At 34.3% G+C, this 16,841-nt stretch overlaps 1 protein-coding gene across 5 annotated transcripts in view; it reads left to right on the forward strand.

Moving 5' to 3' along the window:
• LOC131841690 (centromere-associated protein E) overlaps positions 1 to 16,841 on the forward strand; it is a 26,351-nt gene continuing 9,510 nt past the window's right edge. The window contains exons 1-24 of one of the 5 annotated variants that reach the window (XM_059190004.1): positions 265 to 283; positions 540 to 884; positions 4,897 to 5,003; positions 5,762 to 5,914; positions 6,477 to 6,574; positions 7,689 to 7,847; positions 8,299 to 8,451; positions 9,503 to 9,757; positions 9,951 to 10,114; positions 10,194 to 10,347; positions 10,547 to 10,729; positions 11,045 to 11,173; positions 11,628 to 12,402; positions 13,087 to 13,214; positions 13,298 to 13,477; positions 13,558 to 13,682; positions 13,753 to 13,900; positions 13,973 to 14,206; positions 14,822 to 14,975; positions 15,122 to 15,445; positions 15,531 to 15,691; positions 15,772 to 15,897; positions 15,991 to 16,215; positions 16,472 to 16,789. In XM_059190004.1, the coding sequence (XP_059045987.1) occupies positions 694 to 884; positions 4,897 to 5,003; positions 5,762 to 5,914; positions 6,477 to 6,574; positions 7,689 to 7,847; positions 8,299 to 8,451; positions 9,503 to 9,757; positions 9,951 to 10,114; positions 10,194 to 10,347; positions 10,547 to 10,729; positions 11,045 to 11,173; positions 11,628 to 12,402; positions 13,087 to 13,214; positions 13,298 to 13,477; positions 13,558 to 13,682; positions 13,753 to 13,900; positions 13,973 to 14,206; positions 14,822 to 14,975; positions 15,122 to 15,445; positions 15,531 to 15,691; positions 15,772 to 15,897; positions 15,991 to 16,215; positions 16,472 to 16,789 (4,644 nt within the window). In that variant the 5' untranslated portion in view covers positions 265 to 283; positions 540 to 693. Of the gene's footprint in view, positions 885 to 4,896; positions 5,004 to 5,761; positions 5,915 to 6,476; positions 6,575 to 7,688; positions 7,848 to 8,298; positions 8,452 to 9,502; positions 9,758 to 9,950; positions 10,115 to 10,193; positions 10,348 to 10,546; positions 10,730 to 11,044; positions 11,174 to 11,627; positions 12,403 to 12,510; positions 12,602 to 13,086; positions 13,215 to 13,297; positions 13,478 to 13,557; positions 13,683 to 13,752; positions 13,901 to 13,972; positions 14,207 to 14,821; positions 14,976 to 15,121; positions 15,446 to 15,530; positions 15,692 to 15,771; positions 15,898 to 15,990; positions 16,216 to 16,471; positions 16,790 to 16,841 lie in introns of all 5 variants that reach the window. The other 4 variants (XM_059190005.1, XM_059190008.1, XM_059190006.1 and 1 more) reach the window with 4 other exon arrangements.

Consider the following 16,841-nt stretch of genomic DNA (forward strand, 5'->3'; position numbering starts at 1 on the left):
TTGATTTTATTTTTATTAACGGGCAAAACACAAGCAATGGTTTAGAGCATGTGGTATAATACAACATAAGTGGCGCAGCAGGCAAGCGTCGCAGGTTGGCTGTGTGCCCGCTCAGCCGCCAGTCCCCGGAGCGCCGGCCCGATCGCCGCTTGCGCCGCGCCCATACGCACCCCATACGCACTCATCTTCTGCGCACCCCAAATTCCGTTTTACTGTCTGCCACTTCTTCTATAGTTAGGTATACACCTTACGGAATTCCATGATCCGGTTGTAAAATATATAGGTACTGATACTTATCAACTAGTTTCAGTATTTACGCGCCTAGAAAGTCAGAGAAATAGTAGCCGGTTCACAGGAGCCGATTTAGGTCGCCCGGTTCAGTGCTAGCAGCGGGATATTTTTATTGCCACTGTTGGGTGCAGACGTACGAGCGCCTCGAGCACGTTGTTAAATCAATTATTATTTATAGAGTAGAATCGTAAAGCTCATTCCATAAACATTTACATTATGTGTTGTCGACTGTAGCTTTGTATCTGTAGGATAGATAAGGCCAGAATCGCTGCGAAAAACTGTATCGCGTAAGACTATTACGAATGTGATTGTTAATTTGGACATAAAATAGTAGTGGCATTTAGTTGAAACCCAAGTCATTTGTGAAGTGCATTTCTGTGATTTGTGTGGTGTGTTGGGAATATGCATCACTTGTACCCGTTAGCGAAAGGGGACCCACTGTGTCCGCTAGGCTTCCACCCGCAGGTGCGGTGGCCGACGCGATGCAAGCGCTGCTTTCGCGACTACAAAGAGCACGGTGGCGGCCGCAAGAAAGAGGATGATTTCACAGCTTCTACACCCAGTCTTTCCTCTTGGAACTCACCAGTATCACGGTCAGTGTCATGTAATCTATGCAATAATGATACACGATCAATGGTTTTGGAATTGAATAATTAGATGGTGTTATATTATCGTATCGTATATATCATATCGTACATTTATTACTTCTTGTGTTAGGTGTAAGTATAAACTATATAATATTATTTTAAACAAGATCGTTAAGGAGGGCCAACAGGTAGAGATAAGGCTCCAGTGAATCCTTTTGCTCCAGTCACTAATAGGTATTTCTATTAATTGACGTTACCCGCGTGAGCGGAGCAAACTGTTAGACTCGAATAAAAGTCCTTGTGTCCTTCACCATCACAAATACTACGTGCTGCTTACCTACGCCATATTTGCTTGAATTCTAAAAATGCCAAAGGTAGCAAACACACTTACTTTCCCATAAGTATTATAAGAAGACGATCACCTTTATCATTTTGTAATACAAATCCTTTATTGCAACACGTTGTGTTTAGGGTAAAGTCTCAACATGAACTCTGTAAGAGCAATATTAAAGTGTATAAATATATACATATATTAGTGTACTATTTGCATAACAGCATTCTCTGTTGGACAATGTATAATAACAGAATGTCGCTTCATATGGGAGCTACATTTCTCACTGGGGTGTAAATATGAAACGTTTTAAAGTATAATATTCATACAACCTTCTATGGATAGTACGCTCGAATAGATTGTAGTGTTAAAAGAGCCTGCATCTTTGTATCGACGGCATGGATTACGGATGGACGGCAATATTCATTACCAGATTTTCAAAATATAAATGTCAATTTCTTAAAATTCTCTGGAACCAAGGCCCGTACACTATCGAAATAAAAAAAAAAACAGAATTGCTTAAATATCCCTCCGCTATGCCTTGTTACCCATATGGACCGCATCCTTTGCATGCATTGTCAATGCCAGGTTTAATGACACAAAACACATAAATACCTACACAATTACACTATATAGGTACATAGATACCTATTTATAAACAAACTTTAATTCTAGTAGGGTTAAACGATGATTACATGTACGTAAAACAAAATCTGTGCGAGGAATAAACTAATATAAATTAATTTACCTCATACAGCGAAGTATGTGTATCAATTATTCGTATTTAATGTACCTAAACAAAAACGAGAAACGTGGCAGAATTCCAAATTCCTGACCGATTGAGCAAATTGTTTGCATTGCGTCCGGCAACGGTCTTACTGAGGAATTGATGCATTGCGTACCCGCTGCGACTTATTGTCTGCCTTTTCAAACTTTAGTCAGATACTATTACATAATTTAAATTATTGGTGCATATTATACATATATTTAATATAGCTCTTTCATTATTATGGTACATAACACTTTATACTTAGGTAGGTATTAGATTACTATTCTACCTTAGTGATACTCCAAGCAGGTTTGAAACTATGTTGGTACCTACCATATAATTATAGGTACTGTATCTGTATCTACATATTCATAAATTTTCACTTTCCCGGTATGCACCTAATATATGGTGTAGATAACTATCTATATTATTATCTCTTATCAACCATCTCAAATCAATCCAATCAACGACCGATCAAAGACACACAAAGGAGTTCCAAATACCGACATGGCATGTAGAGCATTGTATAACGACATTTAAGAGAAATGCATTACAATCGCCCACCACATAAGCATATTGTAGATGTAATAAATGTATGAGGCAATAGACCTCCACACGATTCCTAGAGCCCATTGTCGTTATTTCTGGAAAATTCACCGTGATTGAAGAGGTATGTCCTTCATTTCATCATCATTCTATTAACGTCCTTATGAGTCCCGTCTGCATATATCTACATACTGTTTGCATAGGCGGATGCACCATACTTTTTTATGAATGCATATGGAATGGTGCTCCCGATTAAGTAAGAATAGACCTCGGCCAAATAAAAACTAAAAAAATATTGGTAGAACTTCTAATTTATAGGTTTTTGAATCTTATAATATCTTCTAATTAGTTGGTAGTAGAGCTTTAGTTATATAAAAAAGTACCTATAATATGTATCAATATAGAAGTGACTAAATCTTTTGAAGATTTTCTAAATCTGTGTTGGGTATGTCTAGCAATGTGGTTAACAATATCCCGCTAGTACGTAGACTACTAATATGACTAACAGCCCATTTGATGGTAAGTGCTAATCGTCGCTTATATAAATAGATGAAAGGCATAACAGACATCGCGACATGATGTCGCACCTGATACCACTTGTGCGTTGTATTTTCCGGTGGAGTAACATGTCAAGATGAAAGTGAGGTACACTTTTCACCAATTTCAGTCGCTAAGCAGTTTCCTTTTTAACCTGTGTCTCAGTTCAGATAAGACAGTTTATTTTTTTTTATTTTAATACCACGTAGGTGGTAAACAAGCATACGGCTCATCAGATGGTAAACGGTTACCGCAGCCTATGGACGCCTGAAACACCAGGGGTGTCACATACGCGTTGCCGACCCGTAAGAAACCTTAATATACGCTTATTGAAAAACCCCATGCTGTAGTCTCTCGAGAAAACCTCGACAAGTAGTTCATTCCACAATCTAACTGTACGCGGGAGGAAGCTCCTCTAAAACCGCACTGTCCGAGACCATGTGTGTGTGGTGCGTGGGGATGAATTCCCTCCCTGTCGATGGCGAACGGTGCAATGGTAAAAGGTAGCCGTAGGCATCATGTCAAACAATTCATCAGAACACAGTCCGTTGTATATTCGGTAGAACACACAAAGCGATGCGAAGTCTCGCCTCAAGCTAAGTGGTTCGATACCGTTTGAGAGATTGGGATCATCGACAATCCTCATAGCACGTCTCTGAACCGAGTCAAAAGGACCGAGCTGGTATCCAGGTGCTCCTGCCCAAAGATGAGAGTAGTACTCCATGTACGGCCGAACCTGCGACTTGTACAAGAGAAGTATCTGATCCGCAGTGAAGTACCGCCTCGCTCTATTTAACACACCGAGCTTTTTGGACGCTAGTTTGACCTTTTCTTCGAGGTGACTACGGAACTCAACTGTGCTAGAGATGTCGACACCGAGAATCCCTATACTCTTGAGAGATGGAAATGGACGTGATCTGGAATTGCGGAGCCACAGCAAAAGGGATTTTCTTAGCGGTGAACGCCCAAGCTTATGTCTTGGTAGGGTTGAATTGAACTAAGTTATATTAATCGCCACCAATCGGAGACTGTTGAGAGTACTTTCAATTTCAGACACAAGCTGTTCGCTTAAACAGTACAGTACAGTAAAATTATAGCAGACGAGACAAGACATTGTAGTCCTCCTGAATACAGAAAAGCGATTTTTTACAATGTTTTATTCATGTATAATACTATAGACACTATCCCACAGATCTCACATACAATACAACACTGTTTATTGATATACATACTGACAATGGCATGTAAACAGTAACAGTAAATATATACCTACATATCTAAATTTCTTTTTTTTATGGATTATAATGGATTTATACACCCGCCTGCGCTAATGGTTTACGCCGGCGGGGCACCCAGTGGAAATTGATAAGATGCTCATCTCATCTCATCATGAGGGCAGTTGGCCCATCGTGACAAATTCACCAAGAATTTGTCACGATAGTTTCCAGGGAGAACCGCGTGGAGGTCAACCGGACTTGGTACATTGTTAGCAATGGAGTAATTAGTTCACATTACTAACAATTCCCTTTCCTTTATAATTTAATAGTATATTAGACTATAATAACTTTTTATTACAGGTACCTATTAATTGAAAACAACTTCAGTAATAGGCTACAATTGGCAATCCCAATTGTAGGTATCAACATCTTATATTAATCTTATCAAACAACGCCTAGAATAATAAGGTAAAATAGTCTTCATAATAATTTAGGTATCTACTTATTGTTTTTCGTTAGATATATCAAATAATCTCACGGACCCAAGTCGCAGTAACATACACCAAACGGAAGTCGCAGACTAATTGGGCAATATAACAATAGTTTATATTTACACAGGAGTCGAGATGGAGAAAATGGTGCAGAAGTGGAGAAGTCCGGTCGCGGTTGGGCTTCTAGCACAAATCTCAGCTCTGTCGAACCTCCCAAAAAAGACTTCTCCACAGGTATTCTACATATTCTTTACTAATTTCAGGTCATGTATAATAATACCTATCTATATATAATAATACCTACTGTAAGGAAATAAACAAATATCGAGGAAGTGCCGCGCTCAATATTCGTTTGTTTCATTATAATGTGTAATGTCTTAAGCACATCTGTTTTACCTATTTCGGCTTGCTTTGTTATTTTTGTCGTTTTGCATGTTCTGTGTATCGGTTAAGGGTGAAAAACGACAATTAAATCAGAGGGTAAGGTGGAATAACACCTTAGTCCTCCAGAATGGCAAAATATGAGAGGTTCCACGGGTGTAACATGCTGACTTGTGCTATCCATGGTACTATTCATGTACACCTGTGTATATCACACAAATATAAGCTATGGTTGACGCTTACCATCAAATGAGAACTCAGCTCGTGTGTTATTAAAAGAACAAGACGCGACCGCGCCTTACTATTCCAAATTATATAGGTTATACTTAGCGAATTAGTAGAATATGTTTAGAATAATTCGAATTTGGCCTACACATACCAAAAAATTAATTCTTCCGATCAACTCGTCGATAGTGATGTATTTGTAAAAGTTAGTCATTTTTTATTTAATTATAGACACTATCACTGGCGCTTAGAAACCCCTTCCGATATTGTAATTTTAAAATCTGTGGATATAAATTGGTAATAAAATTAAAATTACAGATTATATAGAAAGTACTATGTAATAGTTTTATGCACAACATAAAACACAATTGTTGTCGGTTGCACAGGGTTCAGTAGAATCAGTGCATCGTGGACGTCAACGCCAGACCTGGGGGCCAATGACGCAGAATCCACGACTGCAGTCACTGTCAGCCTCAAACTACCCAAGCGGAAGCTTACTGGACCCCTAATCTCACTAGACACGGGGCAAAGTAATACCGGTATTACAACACAATATACTAGTTTGAATTATTTAGAAGAGTTCTGTAAAGTTGAAGTTATAGCAATTAAAATATTATTTGTAGGCAATATACAACGGACTTTCTGTCTGTGAAACATTTGTTGAAAACGTAGAATGCGTTTTCACGGGTTTATGCAACCCCAAAGTTGCATAAAGACTAATGTGGTGTGGTAAAGCATCTTCTTTAATAAAATCTTAATTTAATTTCCATAGTAGTATCCCAGATTATCACAGACTATTATTAAATATATTGTTTATGCCAGGCGAAGTCGGAAATGACCGTTACTTATAACTAAAGTGAAAATATTTTTGGTATGTTTGCTTGCTTTAGGTAGGTATATCTCGTTCTTCATAATGTTAATATCTAGTAGTAATGAGTCCGCTGGGCATTCTTTTAATATTAAAAAAATATGTAGGTACTTTTATTGGGTGGTCATATATAGAATATTTAGGAACTGAAAATATATTCTTCCTTGGAAGTTAAAAATCAACTGTAATGATTGTATAATAAGTAATAAGTTACAGCAACTTATGCTATTCAGCAGACACAGTGACACTGCGGCGGCCGTCACCATCACCACCTCCAGCTCCTGCCGTGGTCATCACAAAGAATGACTCACTCGCAGAACGTGTTCGCAAGGTAAACAATTGATCTCATTACTTACGTTCGATAACAGTGTCGTAAATTCTTAAAGTCTAAATGCAACCCTACAGAATAAACGTCATCCTGATTTCTAACATTCCATTTTTTAAAGGACCTTTTGGAAAAAAGTTTCGTAATCTTATTTGAATCTACTATTTCAATTGAAAAGAAAATAATTATTGGTAATGGAAATAATTATTTGACAACGACACTCTGTATAAACGATGTTGTTGACGTAGTTGGCTATAAAATTATAGTTCACAAGCGACCCAGCGGATATTGGTGATTCAATATATTGTGTAACATACTCATACCTATTACAATTCATACCATCGTCTCAATTATTCTTTTACTCGTGTATAACTTTTTACGTCAAAGGGAGCTTTATAGAAATAAAGATACGAGTGTGAAATAATTATGAAAGTGTAGGTACATAGATAATTCGGTTTTCGAGTTCCAACGAAACGCCACGGACATTTAAAATTATCCCAAGTATTCATGCATGAATAGATAATATAAAATAGATATTTCATAATAACTCATGATATACTTATACAGGAATTTACACATAAAACAAAGTCGTACAAACATAGATTTTTCACCTTGAATACCCATACATATGCGTAAAAAATAAATTAAGTGGGTCATGCCGAAGAACTGTCTGCGTTTCAATCCAGCATGTAGCGATGCGCTACTCAAAATAAACACAAAAGGTCGTCATCAAACTTTGTGCTTGGCAATGTGCAAAGCGTTATAATTAATTGAGGAAATGACCAACTTATGCAATTTATATGTCGTAATTTACCACTTTTCTGTTTACTTGAATACTTTTCAGTTTTCTTTACTATTTTCACACCAAACCAGATCCCTTGGGAGGTAGGTTTTTTTATACTCCTATGGCGGCAAACAAGGTAGGTAGAGAAAAATAGATACCAAAGAACTCTGTTCATACGCACTCAGTCCAACTTGCTCATATTGAAGACAATAAAACTGGTATCGACCATAAACTTGGTATACAATTTCAGACCTAATGTCTATCCTCATATTTTAGGTATAATTGTATAAGGCTTATACAACCTACTACATATAAAAATGAGTATATTTGTTGCAGATGCAACTAATAAAAAATCAAAACAGCTTCGAAAAAGAATCTAGTATGGAGAAAGAAAGAGAAAGAAGAAGTTTGTCCAGAAGTAAAGAAGAAGAGAAGCCAGTACGATCTAAAGAAGACAGATTTGCTACAAAAGATGATGTAAATTTTTTAATGCAGGTAAAAGAAAATATTTTCATTAATAGTTATATTATAACAGCTCATGTCAACAATTTCAAGTGGGAATAATAAATATAATATAATATATATAAAACTCTGTTTTAGTAATAAAATTAGGTTTCCAGATTTGACCACATAAAATTTTATTGGCCTAATGAAGAAGAAGTATAAAAAGAATCATGAGTACCTATAAGATGAAAGTAAAATTACATATATTTTAAATAGATATAAAATTACTTACCAAGTACATAGTCGTACATGTACATCCATAGTCATCAGCCAGTCCAATAATTTCCTATTCAAATATTTAGTCGGCGAAAGGTTCTCTGTTGAAACATTATGTAACGAGTTGAATAAAATCTCGTAGTATTATTTCCAGGAGAATGGTTTCAGACAGTTTCTGAAGGTGAGCGCGCATATAGTTGTTTGAATAACATGTTATGTTGTACAGGTGAAAAGCTCACGAAATTCATCGTCAAATACAAAACCACCTATACGAGGCGGACCGTCGCGTGAAAAGGAAGATTCAGATGACGATGCTAGTACATCTGGGACGGTCACCACGGAGACCACTCTAGTAGATGCCAATGTTAAGGAATATCAGGTTAGATTAGTAATATTCCTGCGGAATTCAGTTCTTAATAATGATGAATTTCAACGTCTGTTAATCTTCGAACTCATTGATAGATAGGTAAGAAGAAGAAATACGCTCATCTTCAATACGTCGTACCTATTAGGAAGTTTAGAAAGATTATAAGCTAGGTACAATACTTGTACCACATAAAAACTATTTATAAATATTTACTTAATTTTATTTATCGATTTCATTCATACTCATTCTAATGATATTAAAAATGAAAATTTGCAATTGTTTACGAAAAGTAACATTTTTCATCTACAGATCATCCTGTACCTTTGTTTGCTTACACGCAATATTCATGGATACCACTATTCAAAGTCAATGCATTTTCACAAATGTTTCTTTTTGTAACACATATAGTCTATTTACATTCAGTATATTTTCGAAAAACTGGAATGATCTGAATATTGAATTAACGATGTGATTTTGGAGCGAAAATGTGTATGTTGGCAGACATAATAAAAACAAACTATTGTGATAGCCTACATTCGTTATGCACTCAAGGACGTATTTAGTAACAGCTCTGGATTACCAATGCCGCAGCACTACTTTTCAAAATCTAGCTTACAGCACTCAGTATTGAAGTTCGGTAACAGATCGCAATATAAGATACTTTCATATAAAATAATTACAACGTTCATCTTAGAAAATCTCTCAATAACACTATTAGTTTTTTAAACGCAGTGTCTAAATAAGATTTTATAACCTAATGGTTAGGTGATAATCACCACTTAATCTAATAACATTATTTGCATCATATATCTATTTAAATTGTTATTATTTTTCAAAAAAGTGTATTATATTTAGTCCAAGCAAATGAAAAAATATGGGTAATTAAAAAAAAACTTTACCTAACTGTACCTACGGCTGATATGTGACAACACTATAAAATCTGATACTATTCCTACATAACCTATGTATTTATTTAAATACTGTACGTACTGCCCATGCGGTAGTGCGGCAAGTGCACTTCCTCCTTCTTTCTAGATTTGAAAAATACTAAGAGTTCTTCTAGGAGCAAATTGAAAGCCTAAGACAAGAAGTTGACACACTCAAGAAGCGTTGCGAGCGGGTGGAAAAAGAGAAAAGCGATATTTTGCTCCGGCGGCTAGCGAACATCGACACGGCCAATAAGTACACGACGGGGCGGTCTTCCGAGGTACTGAAGTTACAGCAGAAGGTTAACGAACTTACGGCGCAGAATGAAGATTTGAAGGATGAGAAGAAGCACCTTTCGTTAAGAGTGAAAGAAATCGAGTCTGAACTGGAGGTGACTGATACTTGTTTCGCAACAATTAGATATTTACGTGTTAAATTCTGTTTTTGGTTTGAAATTCTGTTTTTATTTAAATTGTTTAATTGCTTAAATAAAAATATGTAGACTTTAGTGAACTTACCTTATTACTGCACACAACTTAATCTGTATCTATTAAATTTTTTAATTAACACTTAATATTTTTCAGTCTCGACCATCAGCTGAAGTACAAACACGTCAAGTAGAACAATTAAGGGCAAAGTTGCTTGCAGCTGAAACCCTATGCGAAGAGTTGATGGACGAGAATGAAGATATGAAAAAAGAACTGCGTGACCTCGAAGAGGAAATAGAGGAAATGCAAGACAATTTTAGGTTCAACTTAATAATATTTTTAACTATTTGTCTATTAGTACTAATATAATTTTGGGCTATTTAATAATTTTAATTTCAGGGAGGACCAAGCCGATGAATACTCCTCATTACGAAGAGAATTAGAGCAAACAATAAAAAATTGTAGAGTATTATCGTTTAAGTTAAAAAAGACTGAGAGGAAAGCTGATCAGCTGGAACAAGATAAGGCTGACCAGGAGAAAAAGCTTTTAGAAGTAAGAGTACTTTAATACTTTAGATACGATTAGACGTTTTTTAGAATTAAGAAATCATATTCTTATAGATGCGTAACGTAATAAATGTTCATGGTCATCCCATGAACACAACAATTACGGGCACAATGATGGTAATAATGAAATAAATCTTCATTACATGCATTTGAAATCATTTTAATACCTGTACTATGATTTACAGATAGTGGGTGGACAGGAGGGTCTGCAACGAGAAAATCGCATAAAAGAATTGGAACAGGAGGTTGCACGGTCAACGGAGGTGGCATTACGGCTGCAGCGTGAGCTAGCAGATGCGACCACTAAACTTGCAGCGGCCTCAGGCGCGCCACCCGCCAACCTCAAAAAACAACCGACAATTGACGGGGTAATTTTACCTTTTTTTTTATAATTTATTTTACAAAGCTACATACATTACAAGTATGTCACCGCTACTTTTACAACTAATAAATGTTGTAAAAAGCGATTTCATAGCCACCGTATGAAGTAATAAACCATAAAAATTTAGAGGTAAAGGTCACGTAAGTAATTGTATGTATTATAAATATATACCCCCCGACACCTCGTGACTTCTGCAACTAAATCATGACAGAACCAGTATGCACAATTAATTTAGATATTTTTAATAAATAATCAAGTCATTTGAAGTTCAATAGTAATAAAAGCATATTAATATCATCAGAAAGTATCGCGGTCATCCCTTACACGCGGAGGCAGTCAAGAAGATCCGGCACAGTTACTACGCGATCTACAGGACTCGTTAGAACGCGAAGCTGACCTACGAGAACAGTTGCGAAATGCTGAAGAGGAGGTATGATCTATAATATTTAAGCAACAAACGATATTATTATTATTTGTGGCAAATTGTATCAAGATGAAGTACTTTACTACTTATTACGATAGTCGGTATGCACGTTTAATAACATAATGTACATGAAATCGACTGGTTAATTCGAATATTATATCATACTTTTACAAGCTAAATATTAACTATATTCCGTTAGTTACACTTATACTCTAATCACTTAGTGTTAATAGTGAACAATCTGCATTTAATAGGGCATTAGCTCTAAGACTAGTCGCCAACTGGCTGACTGCCAAACATATACTGACTCAACGCCGGGACACAAATACACAATCCATATATACGGTACCTGACATATTGTTATTGTCTATATGAGGCACGCAAGTCGCATGCTCTTTCTCCGTTATGACTTAGCAGAAAAAAAACAACAAAAATTAAATGAGCACTTATTTCTGAACAGGCTAGCCGATATCGGCAACGCTTCGGAGGCAGAAGACTACCTCCATCGACGAAAATTTCACAGCCATCCCATCCCAATCTAATTCCATCTCAGAATACTGCTGTAAACGATACCGAAAATATTGACTCAAATTCAATGCGTCGTATTCTTGAAATGCAAAGAGCTTTGGAAAATAGTTTATCTTCTTTCGAAATTAGTAGGCTGTCTATCGGTATTAACCAAGTAACTCAATCGCCACATGACCATATCAAGAGTTACTCTCAAGCCTGTCAAACTGATTTAATAGTAACGTACGACGAAGCCACGGATACTAGGAAAATTACTTTAGAATCTACTGTACAATGCGAAAATGAGATGTTAGATACGTATGTGCAAACGGATATAATTTATATGAAAAATAAAAACATGCAAACCGATTTTCTTCAGATCAACAATTTTACGCAAACAGGAAGACAAAATCTTCGTGATGCTATTATACAAACTACTAAAGACAGTAAAAGCTTCGTCAGTACTAGTACTGAAACGGAAATAAAAATAATGTGTAATCAGGAAACTTTTACGGATTTAGATACAACTAATTTAAATCAGTTACTTCCACTAAGTAGTGACAATAAAATAATTTGTGATATATCAAATGAAAGTAACGAGGATTTAAAAGATAAATCTGATAGCCCACCTCTGTCTCCTGATAAAATTGCAGCAGGTCCATCAAATCATTTCTCTTATCCTTTTGTATCATTATTTAGTCCTTTGGCTGTAAGATTACCAACTATAGGTACATATTTTGTGAAAATGTTTAAATGTTTTTAACCCATGGATACTGTAACCATAATATTCTTTAATTTCTTCAGTACCTATATTAACAACTAACGAATATTTTCAGGCAAATAATTTGCGTAAAACAGCATCACGGGTCGAGGACGACAATGAGTCCTTACTACTACAGCTGAAGAAAATGGCTACCAAAGCCAGAAGTACGTCGAACTAATTAAATTACGAAACATCCTTCTGGTTTGTGTAATCGACTCCCAAACCCCTCTTCTACCCATTAATATAAAATAATATTTTTTCTTTAACATTTCATCATTATTAATATTTTATTAACCACATTAGAAGGTGGTACTTTGTCTTTTCGCTCTGCAATCCTTCGAAGTAGGCATAACTAACACGCTTTGCGTTATTTATTGTGTATGAGCTGACGTATCGATGGTAGCCATTTTCTCCAGTTTGTAATATTTTCGTTTTGTATTCTGGCGTATTCATTACATGATTTGTAAATATAAAAGAATAACACCGTCAATGTACATGACTGGTTTATTTGTGACTATAAATTTGACTAATTTTTCTTTAAACTTTATTAACAAATGTCTACTAATATTTACTGAAGTGTTGTTTCTTTGATTCGTAAAATATATTATGTATATATAATGCGATATATTAATTAGAATTTATATTACAGCCCGTAAGTTATCTCCGACACCTCCAACGAATAGACTTGCAATTGAAGCACCTAATGAAAAGGATGAAGGGATCTCAGACGAAGAAGACCCAGCAGAATTGCGGCTACTTCTTGAACTTAACGAACAAGTATTTTATTTTAATCGACATTACTTTTACTATAAATTAACTCATGATAATAAATACATTTTAAACATTGCGTTTATTTTCAGGAAGCAGCGGTTCTTCGCAGAAAGGCAGAAGAATTAGAACAAGATAGAGAGTCATTAAAGAAGCAAGTAAAAGAACTTACAGATAAAGTTGCTAATACCACAAGCAAAACTTCAAATACAACTGTAAATCTTAGACGTAATACTAGTAAAAGTAATAATTTAGCAGAAGAAAAAGTGAAGGTAATAACAATAAAAATATACTAAACCACTGATATACTACACTATTGCTATAGATTAATCACATTTCTCAATTTTATTAGGTATTAGAGGACGAAATAGCAGAACTACGGAAAAAACTAATCGAGAAAGAACGTGACTGCGAACGTTTACATGCAGAGCTTAGTCTTGCACAAAAGAAACCTAAAGCTTCACTAATTAAAAGCAAGTAAGTAGTGGTTTTAATTTAATGATCTTTTAATTCCACTATTATTTCATAACGAAAACTATATTTTTAGGTCTCTTGATAGTACAAGTGAACAACAAAATGTAGATCTTAAACGACAACTACAAGTAATAGAGCAAGAAGCATGTGTTTTGAGAAGTAAAACGCAAAGTTTAGAGGCTGATAATGAAAAACTACAAGCTGAAAATAAAAAATTACAGGTACATGATTACCAACCAAATCTTGTAATAATATTATCTTATCAGTATACGTAATAATTTAATATTTTCTAGCTGCTCAAAGGTACTAAAACATTGAAATCAGACAAATCATTAGAACTAAATGCAAATAAGATTAGTCGACTCGAAAATGAATTAAAAGAAGCAACAGAAAAAATTAAGGAGTTAGAAAGCAAAGAAAAAGCTGAAAAGAAAGTTAGATTCGGCAGTGAAATTAATAAAAAAGATGCAGATGCTCTGAAAATTAAACAGGATGAATATGATAAGTTAAAACTGAATTACAATAAGGTATACAAATAGATGAATTTTATAAGTACACTAGTATAGAATAGAAAATCATTTATTCAAATAAACTTAATTTAAACACTTTTGAACAGTCATAATTTTTTTTTATGTACCGCTATCGAATCTAGTATATAATTAAAATATTAATTTTTATTATTATTTTTTTAAAGTTAGTACGATAATTAACATAAGTATTTGAATTAAAGGGTTTGCCATCTCAGTGGTCTAGCGGTCTAGCACACTAATTTGCTTTGGATGGTCGCGAATTAGATTCCTTGCACTATACAAACATTTGTAGTAATGAGTATGAATGTTTGTATTGGTTTGGGGGTGTTCTATATTTATAATATATCTATTTACAAATAAAATGTTTTTTTCTATCAGTTATCTAGTACCCATAACACGTGCTTACTTTGGGAGTTGAGACTATACTAGTAGTATTCAGGGTTAAAAAAATGTAATCGTAAATATCACTTTACTTTAGTGGTTCCACAATGTTGCTCATAACACCGGTATCTAGCATGTGTAAGCTTCAATTGAGTCAGACAAATTCCTAATGTAAACGAAGTTAAAAGAGACATAAATAATTACAATATTGTATGTAATTTGTATTTATAGATAGAAAAAGAAAATACTAAATTACAAGCTACGATGAAATCCTTGAAAGATGACGCAATAAAAACTTTCAAACCGAGAACTCCTAAAAAGTTAACGGACATGACAACTAAATTGCAAATGAAAAAGATGGTTGAGGAGCTCGAAAACGAAATAGGTATGAGTATTTCAGTTAGCTATATATTAAATAGATTATATGTTTAATTTAAATAAGATCTTATTACTTATTACCTTAATATCTAAGTATTGCATACGTTCTATTCAAGAAAATAAAATATTTGTCATACCTTACGTTCTTAACAGGTGAAATGTACGTGGTAATGAAAAATGCAGGGCTTTCGTCTAACAATATTAACGCTAAAGCTCAACTTGAAAAAGACATTGAAGATTTAAGGTCGAAGTTGATGAAAAATGAATCTGAATTTATTAATGAAAAAAATCGCCTACAGACTGAAATAGGTAAATTAAAAGATCTTAATACAAAGTTAGAAGTAGAGAAGGTGGATTTAAATGAAAAATATAAAACTATACAAACAAAGCACGACAATACAGCCAGTGAAACAAAATCCCTCAAAGAAAGTAACAAAAATTTGGAGTCAAAAATATCTAAGTTAAATTTGGATTTGAGTAAGTATAATAACTATAATAACAGTAAATTATTTCTAAAATAATAATCCATTGCATTTGCTTAGAAAATCATAATTTATTACAGAAAATGCTTCGTCACAACAAACAGTGATAAGTGATAATTTAAAGAAAATTGAGGATCTTAAAAAAGAAATGGACTTAAAAGATAAGGAAATTGAAAAACTGAAGAAACAATCTGAAAATATTACTAAATTAGAGCAGGATAAAAGCAAATTGCTGAAAGAGGTATATAATGTTAATAAAATGTTTCATTCAAAACAAAAAACAATCTTTGTTCAATTATTATATCAATTGTATTTTTTCAGATTGGAGATAAAACTAAAAAGATAGTTGATTTAGAAAAGAAATTAAAGGACACTGACGATAAATATAAGCGCACCGAAAAACAACTCAGTCTACGAAAAGATCATGTGGTAAAATTAGAAAAAGAAGTAAGTGTCGTTTGAAACCGTCAATTTAATATATGTATATTGCTTATAAATTACATTTTTAATAAACAAAAATATTTTCCTATAAAATATTAGCTCTCTGAAGAAAAAGAACAAGCTGTAGCGCTATCCAATTCAAACAGACGTTTATCAGTAGAATTCATTAGTGAAAAAGACGATTTACAAACAAAACTTTTTAAATCTGAAAGCAGACTTATTGCTTTGGAAGCTGATGTAAAACTTACGAAGACCGAATATGAAAATAAATTAACACATTTGGAATCTACCATAGCAGCAAAAGATATTCATATAAAGCAACTGGTATTTAATATATTTCGAGTTTCCAACGATCTCGAGTAGCATGTCATATCATAGTTTACTTTGTTTGAGGAATGATCTGAACCCTGCTAGTTATAATAGTATCCCTATATTCCCGATTAATTTCTAGATCTTTGCACATTCCACTATTATATTATTCGCATGATCACAATAGTTACCCAGCGTCTGGAAATACACAATATAATCTATTGTTGATCAAATTAACTAAGCAGCAGACTAAATCTAAATTATTTTCTAGGAAGATGCTTTACGAGAAACCTCGAATCAAAAGTATGATGAAGCTATATCCTCGGTTGAAATGGCACAAATGCAAGAAAAATTAGAAAAGATAACAAAAGATCTTCAGGACAGAGATGAAGCTTTAGCAAGTGCCAAAGGTGACTTAAGTAAGACCGAAAAAGATCTTTCTACGCTACAATCCGAAGCAACACAACTGAAATCTAACGTTTCTAAATTAGAAAACGAAAAAAAAGAATGTGAAAATAAGTTGCAATCAGAAAAGAAAGAATCCAGTTACTGGGAAAGTAAGGCATCAGAACTAGAGACTGACCTGCAGGTAAATTCGTGTTATATGTTGGGTAAAAAAAATATATTTCTATATTTTGGAT

The sequence above is a fragment of the Achroia grisella genome, unplaced genomic scaffold, assembly GCF_030625045.1.
Source record: "Achroia grisella isolate CSIRO2021 unplaced genomic scaffold, CSIRO_AGI_Agris_v1 utg18712, whole genome shotgun sequence".
NCBI lineage: Eukaryota > Metazoa > Arthropoda > Insecta > Lepidoptera > Pyralidae > Achroia > Achroia grisella.